The sequence below is a fragment of the Cynocephalus volans genome, chromosome 8 (assembly GCF_027409185.1).
Source record: "Cynocephalus volans isolate mCynVol1 chromosome 8, mCynVol1.pri, whole genome shotgun sequence".
Taxonomy (NCBI): domain Eukaryota; kingdom Metazoa; phylum Chordata; class Mammalia; order Dermoptera; family Cynocephalidae; genus Cynocephalus; species Cynocephalus volans.
This window is the reverse complement of record NC_084467.1, coordinates 26,897,020-26,916,994: the sequence shown is the minus strand read 5'-3', so window position 1 is coordinate 26,916,994 and position 19,975 is coordinate 26,897,020. Positions and strand designations below refer to the sequence as shown.

The 19,975-nt window shown below is 49.4% G+C and overlaps 1 protein-coding gene and 1 pseudogene across 1 annotated transcript in view; one reads left to right on the top strand and one right to left on the bottom strand.

Annotated features, from left to right (window-relative positions):
* CSMD2 (CUB and Sushi multiple domains 2) overlaps positions 1–19,975 on the top strand; it is a 588,341-nt gene that overhangs the window by 299,001 nt on the left and 269,365 nt on the right. Inside the window, exons 7-9 of the mRNA XM_063104124.1 lie at positions 12,419–12,496; positions 17,569–17,656; positions 18,358–18,482. Coding sequence (XP_062960194.1) covers positions 12,419–12,496; positions 17,569–17,656; positions 18,358–18,482 — 291 coding nt within the window. The remainder of the gene's footprint in view (positions 1–12,418; positions 12,497–17,568; positions 17,657–18,357; positions 18,483–19,975) is intronic.
* Positions 1,741–7,421, bottom strand: LOC134383217 (60 kDa heat shock protein, mitochondrial-like; annotated as a pseudogene).

Genomic DNA, 19,975 nt, shown 5'->3' with positions numbered 1-19,975 from the left:
TCTAAATTAATTTCATAAGTCTGTAGCAGGGAGCAGCTCACAATTGGAAAAACACTGTTTTAGTTGCAAACTTCTTGAAAGCAGGCCCTATCTCCTCCTCTCTCCATCTCCTTTGACACAGCCCAGATGGAGTTTTGCATATTAGTGTGTGCCAGTATTTAAGGAGGGCTTCGTCGTTGCAGGCACTTGGCAATTATTACTTCATTCAATCCTACCAGCAATTGTGTGAAGTAAGTCCTATTATTAGCTGCATTCTACTGACAAAGAAAGAGAGTCCCAGAGAAGGTACATAGCTGGCTCAAGGTCTCATCAATAGTGTGTTGGAGCCAAAGTTTGAAACTCAGCAGTGTTAGTTTGGATCTGGCATGATTAATTACTGTGATTGCGTTAATAAATGATTCTCCTCTGGGACCTCTTTTTTTCTAGTGTTTTCCAGACTGAGAGTGCATAGTGCAAGGATATACAATGATCATTTAGTAACTCAACTGGTGACTCCATAAAGCAATGTTTCTCCACGTCAGCACTATTGACACTGCGGGCTAGATAATTCTATCGTGGGGACCATGCTGTGCATCGCAGGATGTTTAGCAGTGTCTTTGGCCTCCACCCTCTGCGCACTGTAGGCCAGTAGCACCTGCTGACACACACACATGCACACATACACAATAATGAAGACCAAAACAGTCCCCAAACGTTGCCAAGTGTTGTTTGGGTACAAAATTACTCCAAGCTGAGAACCACTGCTCTAAAGGAATGAAAACTATGGCACCACTAAAGACAAGTCTAAGTTTCACTGCTTGCAAATACTGTCCAAAACAGTGGCAGAGAGATTTCAGTCAGAGGTCCAGGGGGAAACAGAAGGCATACTGCACGGTTTTAACTGAAGATGGTTTAGTGAAGGGACACTTTACAGAGGTGAGGGTGTGGTTAAAGGAACCAACAAGGATAGTAAGGTCCCCAGGGATTAAAAAGCAGGATGGCCAATACTGTCACCAGGTGCAAAGGGGCCAGGGGATGGAGTTACAAAAGCTGGAGCCATGGAAGAGGGGCCCCTTGGCAGATATAAAAAGCTATTGCCAAACAACAGTGCAGGAGGAGGGGACACGGGGATCAGTAGCCAGTGCAGGAGGAGGGGGACACGGGGATCAGTAGCCAGTGCAGGAGGAGGGGGACATGGGGATCAGTAGCCAGTGCAGGACGAGGGGGACACGGGGATCAGTAGCCAGTGCAGGAGGAGGGGAACACGGGGATCAGTAGCCAGTGCAGGACGAGGGGGACACGGGGATCAGTAGCCAGTGCAGGACGAGGGGGACACAGGGATCAGTAGCCAGTGCAGGAGGAGGGGGACATGGGGATCAGTAGCCAGTGCAGGACGAGGGGGACATGGGCATCAGTAGCCAGTGCAGGAGGAGGGGGACATGGGCATCAGTAGCCAGTGCAGGAGGAGGGGGACACAGGGATCAGTAGCCAGTGCAGGACGAGGGGGACACGGGGATCAGTAGCCAGTGCAGGAGGAGGGGGACATGGGGATCAGTAGCCAGTGCAGGACGAGGGGGACATGGGCATCAGTAGCCAGTGCAGGAGGAGGGGGACACGGGGATCAGTAGCCAGTGCAGGAGGAGGGGGACACAGGGATCAGTAGCCAGTGCAGGATGAGGGGGACATGGGCATCAGTAGCCAGTGCAGGAGGAGGGGGACATGGGCATCAGTAGCCAGTGCAGGAGGAGGGGGACACAGGGATCAGTAGCCAGTGCAGGACGAGGGGGACACGGGGATCAGTAGCCAGTGCAGGAGGAGGGGGACCTGGGGATCAGTAGCCAGTGCAGGACGAGGGGGACATGGGCATCAGTAGCCAGTGCAGGACGAGGGGGACATGGGGATCAGTAGCCAGTGCAGGAGGACGGGGACATGGGGATCAGTAGCCAGTGCAGGAGGAGGGGACACGGGGATCAGTAGCCAGTGCAGGAGGAGGAGGACATGGGGATCAGTAGCCACGCAGGAGGAGGGGGGCACAAGATCAGTAGCCTGATCTCTCTTCTCCCTTTCTGCTCTCTGTTGTGCCTCCCATCTGCCACCCAGCAGGAAGCCAGGAGCAAGGGAAGAGAGACCTGCTGGGTTGCTCTGTGCCCTGAGATGCTGACTGCCATTACCAATGTGCTCTCTTGTTTTCTAGGAGTCCACAGAGGTCAGTCTCCTGGGGCACAGAGCAGGGCAGAGAAGTTTGAGGAATGGACCTGGAAGGACAGGGGAAGAATGATCAGCATGGGATCAGTTTTACCCACTCTCAGCTTTATGGCATGAGAATCTCAAGTGATTTATGGCATTTCAGACCTAACAATTACCCATCTCTAGTTGTACTAATAAACAAAAAATAAATTTTTTAAAAAAGTGATAACCTACCACATAGCACATTCAGGGTTGCTCACAGCCAGACACAATTGTAAGTAATGTCACAGGGTATCAGAAGGTCTGAGTTCTAGTCAGACTCTACCTCTAACTTGTCGTCAGATTTGGGGCAGTTGTGTTCAATTTAACCAGGATTTGTGATGTGCAATTACTATGTGGCAGCATAGAAAGATGAGCATGACTAGGCCAATCTCTGCTCTCAAGGAAAACAGGTAAAGAGAGGCACAGACAGAAATCTCTGACTTCTGTACAGCGTGCCAAGAGCTGTAACTGCAGCCTGATGAAGAGTTCCAGGACTAGAGATAAAGCAACAATTACTTTTGTCCAAGGGACTTAAGAGAAGCCAAAAAAAAAAAAAAAAAAACAAAGGCAGGGACTTGAATGTGGGTCTCAAAAAGATGTCAGACAGACAAAAGAAAGAAGCGTTCCAAGTGGACCAAGGCAAGAAAGTGGGAAACTTCTAAGTCTAAGGAACCACAAATACTTACGTGTGTCTATAGCAGGGGTCGCGGGCCAAATCCAGCTTCTATCTGTTTTTATATGGCCCTCCAGCCAAAATGGGTTTTACATTTTTCCATAGTTGAAGAAAAAAATATAAAGAAGAAGAATGTTTTATGACACATGAAAATCATATGGCATTCGAATTTCAGTGTCCTTAAATAAAGGCTTATTTGCACACAGCTACGCTCATTCATTTACACATCGTCTATGGCTGCTTTGGCACCACCAGGGCAGAGTTGAGCAGTTTACGATTGAGATGGGTCCCCCACAAGCCTAATATATTTACTAGCAGCCCCTTTACAGATAAAGTTTGCCAACCTAGAGGCAAGTCTGCCATCTAGAGCAAAGGTAAGTGGTGAGCTGCGGCTGGAAAGTGAGACAGGGGTCAAGTTGTGAAAAGCCTCATAAAGGTGGGCTGAATCCCATGGGTCATAGAGGAGAGGTAATGTCTCCTAACAAGAGGAGAGACATGATCACATTTTCATTTTAGAAAAAGCTTTGCTCTAGAATAAAAATAGGGAGGACAGCAAAGGTCTTTGAGAATTAGATGACAAGCGTTAGAGTTTAGGTAGAAGGAGTTGAAATGGAGAGAAGACATACCAGAAGAGATATTTCCATGGTAAGCCACACTGGATTCAAAGTGAGTTGAAAAACTACTATTAATCCAGATGGTCTGGGGCAGAGACAGGGTGGGAGGGATGAATTTTGCTTGGGACACATTGGGGTATCAAGGGTTGGAGGACATCTAGAATAGTTGGACATCACAGAGTCGATGGCATTCTGTGGGTCGGTAGTTCAGGGAAGAAGGGGCTGGGCTAGAGATACAGATGGGAAAGGTTCGAGCCAAAGTAGAGGCTGAGACTACCATTCCCTTCCCCGTGTGCGTCAACGAGTGGTTTTCAAAGTAGTCCTTGGAGACCAAGTGGTCTCCCAATAGCTGGTTTGGTAGGGGCTGAGTGGGTAGCACTCCAGGTTTCTACCCCCACTTCAACCAGAGCAATCCCTCTTTGATCTATTTTGTGTAGTGGGTATTTAACTAAGAGTTTGCTAAAATGATAGGTTCCTGTAGCTAAAGTGTTTGGCAACCACAGGGACCTCAAGTTCCTTAAGGTTTCTTCCAGTTCTGGAAGACCCATTAAGGTTGTGTAAACAGTCCCCCTGCCTCCAGGTGAGGAAAGTTTCCAGTGCCTCTCAGGGTGATAATTGCTTTCTTGGTGTTTTTTCAAGCCTACAAAGAATGATGGTGCACTTAGTGGCTGGTAGTTACACCTGGTGAAGGGCTTCCCTGGCAGCGAGGATAGCACCCCTGACCATTGCCCTCCTTATCTGTAGAGAGGAAATGTTATTAATCCCACAGATCTATTGGAAATGAAAGGAGATCCTGGTAAAATAGCTGGCACGTGGTAGGCTCGGGAAATTGAACCCTCCACCTTCAACCCCACCAAATGCCTGGACTCCCTGTTACATGGTGAAAACCTTGTGCAGCGCTTGAGGAAGAGCTGGTACCTCTGAATCCTCCTCAGACACCTGCCCTTTGCCTCCCACTCTGACCTGATATCATCGTCTAGTGCCTGTCCCTCCCTTCAGCCAGATCCTACCCTGGCCCTGCTGTCCCTCTCTTGCCATGTCAACCCTGGTGACCAAGAGATGGGAGATATTTCACAGTGAAAACCATAGGCTCCTCTGTCTTCTAGAAGTACTGTAGGGCCGGCCCATGGCTCACTCGGGAGAGTGTGGTGCTGAGAACACCAAGGCCCCGGGTTCGGATCCCATATACGGATGGCCGGTTCGCTCACTGGCTGAGCGTGGTGCTCACAACACCAAGTCAAGGGTTAAGATCCCCTTACCGGTCATCTTTTTTAAAAAAAAAAAAAAAAAAAATAGAAGTACTGTACTGTCTCAATTTCCTGCAGAATAAACTTATTCACTTTAAGACAATTTGCATTTACTGAGATGCTTGAGCCTTTATATAGTACAAGCTGGAGCATCTTTTTTTTACATGAACATGTTGAGTTCTTGCTTGTGACTTGCCCATAAGTCTCTGTCCAGAGCAAAAGTGGCCCAGGCATCTTGTGGTCCCAGCTCTGACTCTTTTGTCCTATGCTTGTTGCCCTACTGAGCTGCCAAACTCTTTCCAGCCTCATTTCCAGGTCCTGGGCCTCCAGAGCCCTCTGCAAAAATTGCAGGGTTGTTTCTACCTGGCTTGGGAGCCCAGAGCCAGGTGCCCACAAAGCTGATCTTCTGAGATGCATGAACGCAAAATACAGTACCCTTCACCTCACTAGGTTTCCACTGTAATCCTGTCTTTTTTCCAGGAAATAAATTTAAATCACACATTCTTCTGACAGTTGGTCATTCATCCATTCAGTCATCAAACTGTTATGGGGACTCTTCTGTGTACCTGGCTCTATGTCAGTCACAGGATGCAGACATACAAGCTGCTGAGGTAACAGCTAGGAGGACAGGACATGACACTGCAGTGTAATAAGGTTTCAACAGAGGTCTGGATGAAGTCTTGAGAGGGCGATGACTTCTACCTGAGAGATGGAGAGACATCCATGGGGAAGCAGTGACATTTGGGTGAGGTCCTGGCTGCCTACCAACAAGAGGTATCCAGGCAGAGAAGGGGAGGAAAGGACATGCCAGGTAGAGAAAACAGCATGGCTCAGGCAATTGAAACCAATAACTGATGGCGACAGAGATTCTCTGAAACATCTTCCCTCTAGTCATTCTCTCCAGCTGAGTTCTCTGAAGTTGTTAGTGAGGACCACCGCACAGTTCATTAATAACAGCAAAGCACTATTCCAGGAGCTAGAACATGCCACTCCCATGCCGCCTTCTGTGCCAAATCCTTCTCTTCTTTAGGTATTCCAGTGGCTACAAGTTCTGCTATGGGTAACTGAGAAGCCACAACAGCAGCACGCAGCAAAGCACTTCCAGAAGCCTAGCTGGGTCAATGATTATTTTTTCGGCCATACAAATGCACTTCAAAAAGTTTGTGGAAAAATAGAATTAAAAGATAATACGAATCATTCCATGAACTTTTTGAAGTACCCTCATATTCAGAAAATCTCCGAGCATGGTGCATAACCAACTTCTAAGGAACTTTGCATAATTTTCTCAACTGTCAGTGATCCTTCAACACCTGTATTCTTAGCAATAGTTATTGCCAGAATTTTGAGTGTGTTCTTTTACTATTTCTGTGCCAATTTTTTTGCTCTTCATTAGCTGGAGCAGTGAATTCAAGGATGGAATTTGCCAAAGCAAAGCACCCACATGATATCTTTTTCAGCAGCAGCTCCTATAGCATTCAGTGTATCTGAGACGATTTCTTTTTATTCCCCTCTGTGTCATTTGTCCCATCAATATTCAGCGCAGCTACTCCATCTGAAATTTTGCCAGATAGTCATCTAGGTTTCCTTTTCCATAGACTCTAAGAGTAACATTTAACTGTTCGATGATTTCTTGCATATGTTTCTCAGTTGGAGTCTTGTCACCTTTTCCTTGCAAGAACATAGCATCATCTTTGGTCACAATGACCTCTCCAACTTTTCCTGCGGAATGTTTTCAGGATTTAGGGTCAAACTCTCTTTTCCAAACACCATACTATCAGCAGCACTAGATTTGTTGGTTTTTTTCTGTGTCACCAAAACCATTAGCTTTGTCTACTGTACCCTGAAAGCCAACTTTATCCTATTCAAAATGAGTATACTGAGAGCATCTTCGATTATGACCAAAGAGTTTCAGTGGGCATTGGCAATTTCAAGAGAGGTTACAATGGACTGGACAATGGAAATTCTAAGCACCCTAGAATTCACCTTGCTGAGCTTTTGATGTGTTATTCAAATTGGGAGAGATGTAATCTTGGCCATTCTCTGTGCCTTCAATGTCAATTCATCATTCAGTGTTTTTCTGTCCTTTACTGTGATGACATCCTTCTAATCTTTGTGATTACATCAGAAATGATGTTGCTGATGTCTCTGTCTCCTTTTACAGACATTGTGATAAACTAAGCAATCTCTGTAGGGGCTGTTGTAGGTTTAGTCTGCTTCCTAAGTTCAGTAATTACAACATCAACATGCAACATCATGCCTTTCCTGGTTTCCACTGGCTTAACAGCTTTGTCAGTCTTTCCTAAGCCTTCTGTGGTGACTGAGACTACTAGCACAGCAGCAGTGGTGGTGCCACTCGGCTCCTTCAGTTGTGTGTTGGCACCATCCTGATCAAGTCTGGTGCCAGTGGTTTTATATTTATCCTGTAAGCCAATTGACCTGGCAGCAGATACATCATTTTTGTTACTTTGAGGCTTCTCCAGCTCTGTTCAGGAAACACAGTTCTTCCCTTTGGCTCCATAGTAATGGCTACAGCATCTGCTAGAAGGTCTCTCCTCAAACCCTTAGGTCTTAGGCATCTACACTGAATTTTACATCTTTTGCATAAACCTGAGAGAGGTGAGCAGCCAATGTGCCAGATGCTGGCATCATCTGGAAAAGGCCTGTGGGTAATGGCAGCATTTCTGCAGGGTAGGTGGTCAGGCATGAGGCAGGCCTTAGCAACAAGGAAGGGCAGGATGTAGGGTGCACATCAACAGTTTTTCAAGCAGGGAAAAGCGGAGAGCAGATTTCAGTTTTGAAAAGATCCCTCACCTTCTGAAACTTTTAAAAAGATGGGCTAGAGGGGTAAATCCGTGAACAAAATCTAAGCAAAAGAGGTGAGTTTAGGCAGGAGTAGCTTAGATCACTGAAAGAAGAGTACACATTGGAGAGAGTTTCTAAGGTTGAACAAATTGGATTTGGCAGAAGGAGCGGGTGTGGGGAGAGAGAAAGGGATAGTTTAGCCAGCAGGACAGCCAAGTGGCGGGGAGAGATGGGGTGATCAAAGTAGGTGGAGGGGCTCGCCTTTGTAGAGGGAAGTCTGAATTGATTGGGATGAAAACAAGCTGCAGATTCCATCCAATTCTTGACTCCCAGAGCCTTAAAGACAGGTTAGGCCTTCCTCTCCCCTCTCCTCCCCAAACAGGTCCTTGTCTCCCACTAGCTCAGCCATAACTCATGCTGCAGACTAGCAAGGCATCTGTATTGCCAGATTCTTCTAGCTAAATGTGTACCATGTGTCCCGCTAACCTTTACAACAGCGGGGAAATGTCTTGTAATTAACCAGAATATAAAGGATGAATGGAGCAGCCTGGCAGTCTCCTGTAGTCATTACCATGCAGAGGAGATGAATGTACCTAGTAAGGTTTCCATCAACCAGTTAGAGCCAGCACTCTTCTCTTGGGAGTCCCGACTGTGTTCACAAACAGTGAAAAAGCATGTATATGTGTATGACTTATATTTTGTATATGGATATTTGTAGCCATGTGTTCACATGTGCATGAATGTGTACTTGTGAGTGCGCTTGCTGTAGACACAATGTGCTTGTTTGCGTGGATATGTGCACATGCACGTGTGCATTGGGGGTGTGCATTTGGGTGTAGCCAGGGCCATGCAGCCAACCCCGGGCTCCATTTTATCTCCACTGCATTGATAGTTATAAACTCCTCTTTTTAGAGACCAGTACTTCAGTGTAATATTGTTGTGACTAGTGAGCACTCCATGAGTGAATGAATGTACAACAACATGAACGTCCCTGAAATTCTCTAAGTTCTTGCTGTGCTGCCCATCTGCTGAGTCTGACCTTCCTTCCTGAGTGGGTTTGTCAGTACACACTGGCGATCTAGAGGGAGACCTGCCCTTGTTCTCCAACCCTTTGCACCCTGCTCTGCCCCGGTCTGTCGAGCTAGCTCTTCGTGGAGCTCATTTTGTGGCTGATTTCCCCTGGTGTTCCGTATACCATGATCACTCATCACCCACCTGGGCAGGCTGTTTAAAAAACAAGTTGGCTATATGTAATTCACAGCATGACTGCTTTCCTAGGATTGCTCAAAAATGGAGACCCCAGAATCCAGAGGTGGTTTCTTGATGTTAACATCCCTGGCGATATGGATCTTACCTAGAACTTATCCCCCAGCCACAGAAACTTCCTGACCCAGTCATCAGCTCCCACGTGGTGTGGACCAATTGTAGGCTCCATCTCTGCAGAGCCTGGGCCCAGGCCAGCTGCACCTGGATGTATGTCTTTTAGAGATAGTTGTTGGTATGAAGAACCCCTGCCCCAAAAGCTACAGCCCCTGCATTTCCCAGGCTAACATGATGAGGACCAAGACTTTATCTGTGGATTCTAATGTGTATCTGATGACCGTGTGGTGCCCACAGGCAACACGGGTGATGCCCCTTCTCAGACCCAGCCCAAAGGAGTAAACAGAGTTTATAGTAAGGATCCCCCTCTAGCTTGTCAGGTTTCTTCTCATTCAGCTCTCATCACTTTGACAAATGCCACCCTATGGAAAGTAGCAGGAGGGAAAAGAAGAACAGAGGTTGGTTCCAGCTTGGGAGGCGTGATGACATCATCCTCTACTAAAAGCAGCCCAGAGAATATTAAGCACTGATCATCAGGTTAGACAGTCTTTCCTTCGGGATGAATGAGTGGAGAGGATGGATTCAGAAATCAGGAAGACTTTCTAGGGCCTTGAGAGGGGAAAGGGGCAGGAGACGTTTCCACAATGCGTCCTTGAAAAGAGGAAGAGGGCTCCCTCTTGGCAATGCCTCCCCTCATGGCCACCAGCATCTGCAGTCCCCCATCAGCATCTACAAGGAAAACCCAAGCAGCATTTGCCCCTGGGAATGTCATCTGTGGTGCCCTAGTCCCCTTCCTTATCCCCCTTTCTCTGGGGACACTAGAACCTGAAACAAGGAGACTGAAGACTGACTTTATCTCCTACTTCTTGGCCCTGTGCCAACTCCACAGGCCCAACCTGGAATGGGCTGCACTGAGTCATGGAGACCCCTCACACCACCCCTGCCCCAGTGCTGGGTCATCAGGGGGAGAGCTTAAACTGACCTCACAGTGCTGGGACCGCTCCTGTTCTTCTAGGGATGGTTGAATCAGAGGGATTTTTCCCCTGCCGCACTGTATTAGCTAGGCTTGAATAATGCATGTTTCCCTACTAATGTTCTCTGTTTGATAATGGGTCCACGTTAGTGTTCATTGGAAATTTTCCTGCCGAATGCACACAGAGAGTAATGCACATTTATAAAAGGCGTTTGAATGCACGTCGGGAAGCTATGGCTTTGTGGTGTAACTGAATTTTATCAGACATTCAGCTTAGACAGTAACTTGAAGTGGGGTAAGACCTGGGGGAACTTTTTGATGTAGGCAGAGTGGGGGGACCAGGAGACCACCCACTGGCACACCTGATCACTGTGGGCTTTGGTTTCAGGATTGGCATGTTACCTCAAGTCCAGAGTGAGTACCTGAGTTTTCAGGACTTGAGCTCAGGAGGGAGCAGATGCTGGGGGAGGTTGACGGTGCCCCCTGGGATTGCTCTGGGGGTAGGTCACAAGAAGAGAAGCCAGGGCTCAGCTGAGAACACGACCACTTCCTGGCTGTGTGACCACAGCAAGTCACCCCAACCACTCTGAAACCCAATTTTATTATTGATCAAGTAGGTATAGTAACTGCTGGCCAAGGTTGTTGAAACCATAAGGACCAAATGAAGTGATTATTAAAGGCTCACTGTGTACCAGGCACTCTTCCGGGCACCGAGGACACAGCAATGACTAAAACCCCTGCCTTCGTGGGGCTTACATTGCAATGTGGGGTGCCAAAAATAACAATGTAAATGATCCAGTATGTTAGAAAGTTAGGGAGGTGAAGCAGAGAGAGGGGCAGGGAGAGCTGGGGATGGAGGTGTCCTTTTATGGGGTGGCCAGGAAAGGCCTCACCAAGGAAGTGGTATTTGCACAAATGCTTCAAAGGAAAAGGGAGTGATTCACACAGGTATTGGTGGGGAAGCATTCTATGGAGCCGGCAGGTTAAGGCAGATGCATGCCTGGCATATTGTAGGAAGTCAGCGAGGCCCAGGAGGCTGGAGGAGAGTGATTGAGGGCAAAGATAAGGCCAGAGAGGTCACGAGGAGCAGATTGGTCCTTGCGGGCCATTTTAAAGACTTCGGCTTTTACTCTGGGAAAGATTGGTTGCTGCTGAAGAGTTTTGAGCACAGATGATGTTTTAACAGGGTCCCTCTGGCTCCTGTGCTGAGAACAGCCTAAATGGGGGCAAGAATGAAAGGTGGGAGGCCATGGCAACAAGAGGAGAGGTATCGAGGGCTTGGACCGGAGTGACAGATGTGCAAGTTGTGAGAAGTGGTTGCATCTGGGATATATTTGGAAGGATTTGCTGATGAAGCATGTGTGGGTGGCAGAGAGAGGAGTCAAGGATGCTGATTTAAGTAAAGATCTTACAAAGCACCCAGGGCCTGTTACATAGGGAGTGCCTGATCACAGTCATTGTCACCACTGCTAGGTATCAGTATGAGCAGGGAGGGCTGAGTCAGCAGGCAGGGGCCACCTGGAAGATGGCACAGGGAATCTGGGACTGGACAGATGCACCGAGGCATATAACCAGAGACAGGATGAAGTGCTCAGAGGCCAGGAGAATGCTTTGGGGAACAGGGGTAGTCAGACCAAAGGAGACTGATGCATACAGAGAAATGGCCTTTGGAACTGTGGATTTCTAGCTTTGGCACCCTTTGTGTGCTATTTATCAAAGTCCTGATGAGCCGTGGACTGGACTTAATGACAGGGTCAAAGCCAGATTTAATCTATCAGGCACCGAGATGAGCCAGGCTCCATCCCCCAGTGACCTCCAGGACTCAGCTTCTCCTGCCCGGTGTAGGTCAGTTGACGTAGGCTGGGCTCGGCTAGGCCAACTGGCTCTGCCCCATGTCTCTCTCCTCCTCCTGGGACCAGACATGTCTTTTCACAGTGATGGCAGAGATTTAAGAGGGTGAGCCTAATCTGGCAGATGCTTTTCAAGCCTTTGGACATGTCAAGGGCTCCAAACTTCCAATGACCAAAGCAAACCACAAGGCCAAACCCAAAGTCAAGGGGTGGGGAAATATACGCCACCTCTCTAATGGGAAAAGCTGGAAAATCACATTGCAAAGGGTGTGGATACAGGGAGGGGGGACACTTTGCGCCCATAATCCAATCTGCTCCACCTCACCAGGGCTGGCTCAGAAACTGGGCAGGGCAGGATCTGCAGAGAAGTGCAGAGGGGGCTGCAAGGCTTCACATGCAGATGCTCATAGAAAGTGTGCTGAGGACTGAATTCAGTAGTCTAGGGGCACAATCTCAGACAAATGTGAGGCCCCTGGGGGAGTCCCAGAGCCCCTCAAAGCCCACCAGGTGGAAGGCCATCTTTTCTGCATCCCTGAGGACCAGCCTTGATAGCAGTTCTTCCCTCATGTCTTAGACTCTCCTGCACTTGAATGCTACCTTGGTGTGTCCCTGTCCAGAGGAGCTCCTGGCTTTGACCCACCATAGAATGTCCCAAGCCACAAGAGGGGGTCACTCTACAGGGACCCTATGGGCAACAATTCAAACTCTTTTTCTTCTTATCTCCTCTCTAGTCAAGAAGCAAATTGAGTTGAAGTCTCGAGGCGTGAAGCTGATGCCCAGCAAGGATAACAGCCAGAAGACATCTGTGCGTAAGTGTCCCCATGCCTGCCCACCTGCCGGGCCTCTTGCCCGAGGTCACACCCGTCAGTGCTGTGCCTGCGGGGAAGCCAGGCGGTGCTGGAATGTCTTCCCTTCAGCCGGGCTCTGCGCATGGAAACATGGACCGGTGGCCAGCGAGCGGCCCCGGGGCCTGTCCTTTGCCTGCTCCTCCTCCTCCCATCTCCTGCCGTCTTCCTCTTTCTCCCTCACTTCCCATTCTAACTGCAGTCCAGGGAGTCATTACTGCTACATTTCTCTCTTTGTTTTTCCTTCTGAATCACTTCCACCTGCTAAGACAGTCCTCTTTCTGGCTCCTCTTCCAGGAGCCCTCGGTTGGGATCTTGAGGGCTGCAGGGCCCCAATTCCAGCTCTTAAGACGAGATTGGGAAGGGGAGAAAGGGAAATGCCTAGTCATCTCCTGCAAGGGTCCCTGGACCTGGCTGGGTAAAGAGAGGGCTTGGGGGAGGGGGCGTCCTGCCTCTCGGGCTGATGGGGAAGTGCTGGGGGCTCTCTGCTCGGCCACAGGGGAGGTTACGTCTGTGAGAACATGTTCCTGCTACCACTGTTTGGCAGATTAAAAGGGGCCCAGTACTGGGGAATGGTCTGGAATGTCGCCCCCAGAAACACCTGATTAGAGCCTGTGCTAAGGGGCTTTTGATCTAGAGCACAGGACGGTGTTGGGGAAGGTTCTGGGTCACCCCAGAAGGCTGGACTTGAGAGCAGAGGAGGCTTTTCCAGAAACCCTCCATTTTCATTCTGGAGGCGAGTGTAGGGAGCCTTTCTTAGTCCACCAAACAACTGACCTGGTTTTTCCTTTCCTTCCTTCCTTTGCTTCTCATGTCCTCTCTCTCCCTCCACTTTCTCTCCCTCTTTCCACTGTCCCCTCCACCCTCCTTCCTCACCCCCTCTGCATCCCCCTCTTTCTCTCTACTCCTCTTGCTCCTCCCTCCCCACCCCCGTTCCCTCAGTCCATCTCACCCCCGGGTGCTCATTTTTCCTGAGCTGCTGGAAGTAGTCACTGAGGAGAGACCGAGAGCCACGTTGGTGGTTCCCAACTCTGTGCTGATGTGTGTGGCCAGGAGAAGGTTGGCAGTTTGGTCCCAGGCCCTGGCTGAACCGAGCCTGGGTGTAGGGATGTCCTGTGGGGTCTCAAGTCCTCTGATTGGAGACAAGGTACCACTGGCTGCTGGGTATAGCTGGGAACCAGCATCTCTGGTCGCCCTGCCCTGAGGGGCCTGGGTGGCAGAGGGCGGCCGGGAGACCCTGCTGCTGTGCTTGACCAGGGGTCCAGGGGAAGGGACAGGGTGCTAGGAGAGCCCAGGGTCAGGCCAGGAATCTGCAGAGGAGTCATGGAGTCATGATTCTCACAGGGTCTTTCTTTCTGTAGCCACAGGAGACCAGATGAACTGAGGCAGGAGTGGTTTAATTTGAGAGTCACCCCAGAGCTGCAGGCAAGTTTACGGAGACAGCCTGACTCAAGAGATCAAGCGTTCATCCCCATTGTGTCCTCAGGTAGCTGTGCTACCCCAGACACTACTTCTCACTTCCACATCTGTAAAATGGGGGTGCAAAGCCCTCCCTGCCTTCCCTCAAGGGTGCTGTTGGATCTGAGATGGGCCTTCTTGACCCAGGACTGCGGGAGGCCCTTGAACCAGATGAGGAAGTACCCACGATGTTGTGGGTGCATTTTTCTGGAGAGAGGCTCCATGGTTTTCATTAGCTACTCAGAGATGCCCAAAGCTCTCTCAGAAAGATGAAGAAACACTATTCTAATGGAATAAGGCAAACTCTCAAAATATATACATCTCTCTAACAACAAGGTGTTGGTCTGCCGAAAGGGCTGGCTGTGTGACTTGAGCTGCCCCGGAGGCAGGTAACCAAATGTCTGCAGGTGGCCGGCCTTTTGTGTTCTTCCTAAATTCCCCATGGACAGCTGTCCTGAGCTTCGGGTGGGTCCTGGACCCCGCCGACTGCCTTTCCTAGGCAGTTCATGGGTACATGGACCCCTGGCCATCGGTCCTCACCACCTATCTGTTTGTGCCTCCCTTCGCCTTGCCTTTCTGAGCATGTGTGACTCCTTCCTCGCCATAGGGGCCCTCTGGGGATGGGGTAAGCTTCACCCTCTGCTCTTGTGCCTGAATGGCCAACAGCAAATCAACACTATAAACACATGTGGCTGGTTTTGAACAGGCAGTGAAGGCTGGAATGTTAAAAAGAAAAGGGGAAGTGTCTCTTGCCTCCATAATTCAGATGGTAAACTGTTCACTGAGATCTAAGTGTGCTTGTTTCCTGGGGGTCTTGAACGTCCTTGTGAGACTGCCGTTGCCTGCTCAGTCCTCCCTGGAAGAGGGCACTGGTCCAGCGTGAGCTGCGTCACTGCTGTTGGTCTGTGACTTCCTAAATGGTGCTCGTTTGGAGCTGGCTGATTAAAGGAGAGGCAGTGGGGTCTGCTTTGTGTGTCGGGGGCTGTGGGTCAGGGGTTGGCCGTGGTCTCTCCTGTCTGGTCCAGCCCCATCCTCATCGCTCAGCCTTCTGCTCTATCTGCTTCCTGGGTAGTGTCGATACTGACGCTGATAATGAGAGGGCAAGAGAAAGGGGCAGGAAACTGCTGTAGAGACTTCACGTGTCGTGGTCCATGGGGACTTTGGGATGGGTGTGGTCCGTGGGCAGGGCTGAGTAGGCAGGACCCGTGGAAGGTGGGAGCCTAGCTGGGATGTCCACAGCAGGGATGGATCACCGTGAGTCTGTGTGAGAGGCTGGCTTACCAACAGATAAACCAGCAGGCACAGCTCACGACTGTCTTCCTCCACTTCTTAGAAAGAGTTTCTTCTCTCCTTCCTCACCCCCTGGGTATCCTAGAGACCCCAGCATTCTCTTCCTTCCTTTACTTGCAAAACACTGAGGATCCCAGAAGGCAGGAGCCTGCTCTGCTTTGGGGGATGGCACTTCCATCGCACTATTCCAGCCTGAAGGTTTCTGGACTCGTGGGAATGGTGACTTTGTTAAGTTTAAAGTGTGAAGGTTTTGGAGGTTGAGATGTGGCAAGGAAGAGGATAAGGATAGGGGACAAGCGTCCAGTGGGAGTGACTGGCTTTTGCCTGGCCGTATGGGGTGCTGAAGAAAGGGGGGCTACCCAGAAGGCCTGGCAGGTTGCCACACAGCCAAGAGGACACCTGATGTCCAGCTTGAGCATGCCGTCTGTCCAAATCATCAGGTTCCCTGGCCTACCTGGAGGTTTGAACAGGGTCTGTGGCAGGCCTCTAAGTGTAGAAATGGGCTTCAGACTCAGTGAGTCTAAAATGGGCCTCTCCACGTTCCCTATTTCCACGAGACCACCTGTGTCCTCACAGGTACCCAGGCCCAGGAAGCCCCCTGCACCTGCTCCTATTGCTGTAACCCTCCACGAGCCGCAGTGGTTCTTCCTTTGCCACGTCCATTTCCACTGTCTCCTGTTTGTCCCCACACCAGGCTCTTGTTGTCCTTTACCTGGACAATCACAAAACTTCCTAATTTGTCTCACAGTGACTGGCATCTGAACACTTCAGATCTCACCACACCCTTGTCCCCCTCAGGACTCTTCAGGGGCTCCCCATCATTTTCAGGATCAGACTCAAACCCCTTCAAGCTCTGATCTCTGAAACCTCACTTTCCACTTTTCCTTGTGACTCTTCACCTTCCCTCCTACTCTGGCCACACTGGGAAACCCCCAGTTCTGTTTCCATGTTTCCACCTCACTCCTCGTGCCTGTGCCTGCCTGTGTCACCTCTGTCACCATGCATCCAAATCCTACTTCCTCAGAAGGTCCATGTTAAATGCCACCTCTTCCAAACAGCCTTTCATACTTCCCTCTGCGTATCCCTCCCCATTGTGGTTCCGCATTTGATTCCGCATTTCATGTCTTCACTCAACTGGAAGCTCTTTGAGGTCAGTGGTTGTATATGACTACCCTTGGCATTTCTCATTGTATCCAAAATAAGGCCTATACACAGTAGGTGCTAAATGAATGTTTGTTGTAGGTGAGGGAATGAGTGAGTGGGTGAGTGGGTGATGGAGCTCTTGGCTCACATTATGGGACATGGAGTGGAATGGCAGGGAAATGGGCAAACTCAGGGACTATTGCTCAGACGCCCTGTAATCCCTCATCTAGAGGTTGCTGCTGGGATCGTGGGATTGGTGAGTCCTTGAATGGAGTTCCTCTGGCCAGGCAGACAGCCTGGCCCAGCTCCTGGTCATCCTCAAAGCCAGGATTCCAGAGGTGTGAGGGGTTCCTGCCTCATCACTATGAGCATGGGAGAACAACGAAGGGGCTGGAGGGTTGCCCATCCTCTCTACTGTGCATGTATCCGTCGCCCCCAACCAAGCTTCTCCTCTGTTGTTTGTAAACAGGACTCTGGCATTGGCAAGTGTCAGAGTGACACATCACCTGCCAGAACCACCACAGGTGCCATCTCTGCTGGGTGCCCTTGACCAGTGGCATTGGACGGGGTGGGGGTACTCTGGCTACTGCTTACGCTGGCTTGAGACGTGTCTAATGGAAAGAGGTTTCTCATAAGAAATGTCCCTGCTCTGAACTTCAAGACTGCAGCTTTCTCTTACATTCTTTACCGTTTCTGATCATGCATCCACCTTTTATTTAACTTTCTTTGAGTCATTTCTCCATTTGGGGCTGAAGTTGGGGGGCTCATCTCATCTAGAGTCTGCATCCCTGGATCTGAAGCACAGGATGGAGAGGTCACTAAGGGCTGTGGAAAGTCCCCCTCTAGCTGCTGGTGGGGGTGGAGGGAATTGGGTGGCTGTTGGTGTGGGGGCCTGTCTCTGAGTCAACATGCTCTTGATGAATTTCACCTGGACTTTGCTTGCAAAGGAATTTGTCAAAAGTAGCTCCCCACCTTGCACACTCAGGAAACCCCAGGCTGATGGACCCCAGGGCCCGCACACAGCCCCAGCCAGCGGAGCAGGGCCTCATTCTGTCTCTGCCTCCACCTCCCACCCCAAGACATTGCCCAGCTGGTGCCTTCCTGTGACTATCCATCTCTGTATGTACTGTTTTTTTGCCTTGTAGTAACTCAGGTTGGTGTATCCCAAGGGCATAATATGTGTCCAGACCCTGGCATACCCGAAAGGGGCAAAAGACTAGGCTCGGATTTCAGGTAAGATCTATTTGGGAACTTGCTGATTGCAAGAAGGGTGGGGTGGCCTGGTTGGGGGAAGACAAGGGCTGGCCTTCCTGGAGGTAGAATGGTGAAAGTGTCATGGCTGTAGAAACAGACACTTTCTGGAGAAGAGCTGTGGCCTTTGACATTCAGTCCTGGTCCAGTCCTTGGAATAGTGCCCATGCCTTATGGGGGTCAGGGGGGACTGTAGATTGCTATTGTTACCCAGCAAACCCACGTACCCAAGGTACAAAGGGCTGCCATCCCCGGCAATGAAGTGCCAGCAGGGAACTCAGGCCTGTAATAATCTAGGAGACCCTTGGGCCCCAATATGGTCCATTTTGCAACACTTCTAACTATTAAGGCATCTTCCCATAATCCTCCATTTTCATTAAAGTTTATGGGTATCATTCACTCACTCTTAACTGCCCTAACTTATATTTATCTCAGAGGATTGCTGTTTTGCTCACAAAGTCACCTTTTAACTCAATCCTAAAAACATTAAATGAGCCAAAAAAAGAAGATGAAGAGATATTCCTTCCAGTGCAGATTTTAAATGATAAAACAGTGGAGCCAAGATTAAGGGCCAGAAGGAGAAATAATGTTCCATGTGGTGTTTTTTTGTGGAGCAAGGAAGGACTCGGGGCGGGGCTTGGTAGGTTCAGGGACTGAGCTCACGAACACACCTTGTCTCCCAGGTTAGGATCCAGCGTCCAGTTCACCTGTAACGAAGGCTATGACCTGCAAGGGTCCAAACGGATCACCTGTATGAAAGTGAGCGACATGTTTGCGGCCTGGAGTGACCACAGGCCAGTCTGTCGAGGTGAGGGTGCCCCAGGGAAAGGAGAGACTGGCCAGAAAGCTGGGTCAGGTGTGCAGGACGAAGCTCAGCTCCCCGCACCTGAGGCCTAGGCTCTTATCCAGACTGGCTCACCTCAGTTCCCTGCTGCTTCTGGGCCTCTGGGCCTGCATTTATTTCCTAATTAACATATTTATTTAGCACCTTCTTTCTATCAAATCCTATACTAGGATCAGGACATAGAGGGGTGGGGAAGATAGACATGGACCCTGCCCTGCCCTGCATGGACCTTACAGTCTAATGGGGGAGGCATGTATGTATCACATGGCTAGCTCATTGCACAAAGATATCACAACCACACCTGGATAGGAAAGGAAGTCACCTTTAATACTGTCACCTTGAATCCCTCCATTACAGCACATTTGCATCCCAAAGTCTCTAACCCCATTGCCCTTGTTTCTTTCCCCACACTCTGCAGTAAAAAGATCTGTCACTTCCGAAAGAACTGTTGTAGCTATGCATGACATGGACCATGCTATCAAAAGCCTTCTCTGTGGGATTTTTCTAACCCCACAGAAGGGCATCTTGTTCTCAAGGGCCCTGCTACCCTATTCCCAGGTATCACACGAACCGTGGCTGGGCTGGCCTAGCCCTCACCCCCAAATAATCTTAAAATCTCAGACCTCAATGTATCCCTTCATTGGGGCCAACAGCAGGTGCTTCTGTGGTAGAGAAGCCCCTAACCTCATTCCCCAGGTACCAGCAAGGAGAACCCCTGAGCACTAGGCTGTTAGATGGCCTTTAAAAGCCGATAGGTGCTCTTTTGAGTGCCCCTTTGGAAGACAGGATATATTGCCCCTATAAAGTTACATTCTGGACCCTTCTAGTCTGAGGAGATTCTCTGCCTCTCTTCAGGCATATGCCCCAAGAGGAAATTCATGAAGGACAAGAGGGGCCCAAGAAAAATAATGTAGGTCATTATTATACTGAGGAAGGGACAAAGTTGGAGCTGAAACCCACTCCTTTTTTTAATGTATTGATAAGTAATCTCGAAGAGTGTCAGGAAAATATCTTTTAAATCAGCCTCAGATTTATTCATCCTCACTCAACTTTGACGTAGCCATAATCCAGAATTTGTAATGTACTTTGCATCTCCACTGATGTTAGCTGTATTATTTCAAGGATTCTATATAGCTACTATTTTTTTAAAAAAATCAAACGACAGAAAAAGAATTCTTGGTATAACTCTCAGCAATTGGGCCAATCACCTATTTTCCCTGGTTCTATTTTCTTCCCCATAAATGTGGCTAATAGTAGCTACACTCCCCTTCTTATATGTAATGTGAAGATCAAACAGGAGTTGTGAATGTGTGAACACTTCATGAGTTGGGAAGTGCTAGAAGGAAAACAAACATCCACTTGCTAGAATATGAGCTCTATATGATGCTGGAGCAGAGGGTCTGGGGAGGTCTGATAGCCAGCCTCAGCCCCCTGCGTCCTCTTATGAGGTTCCTGAC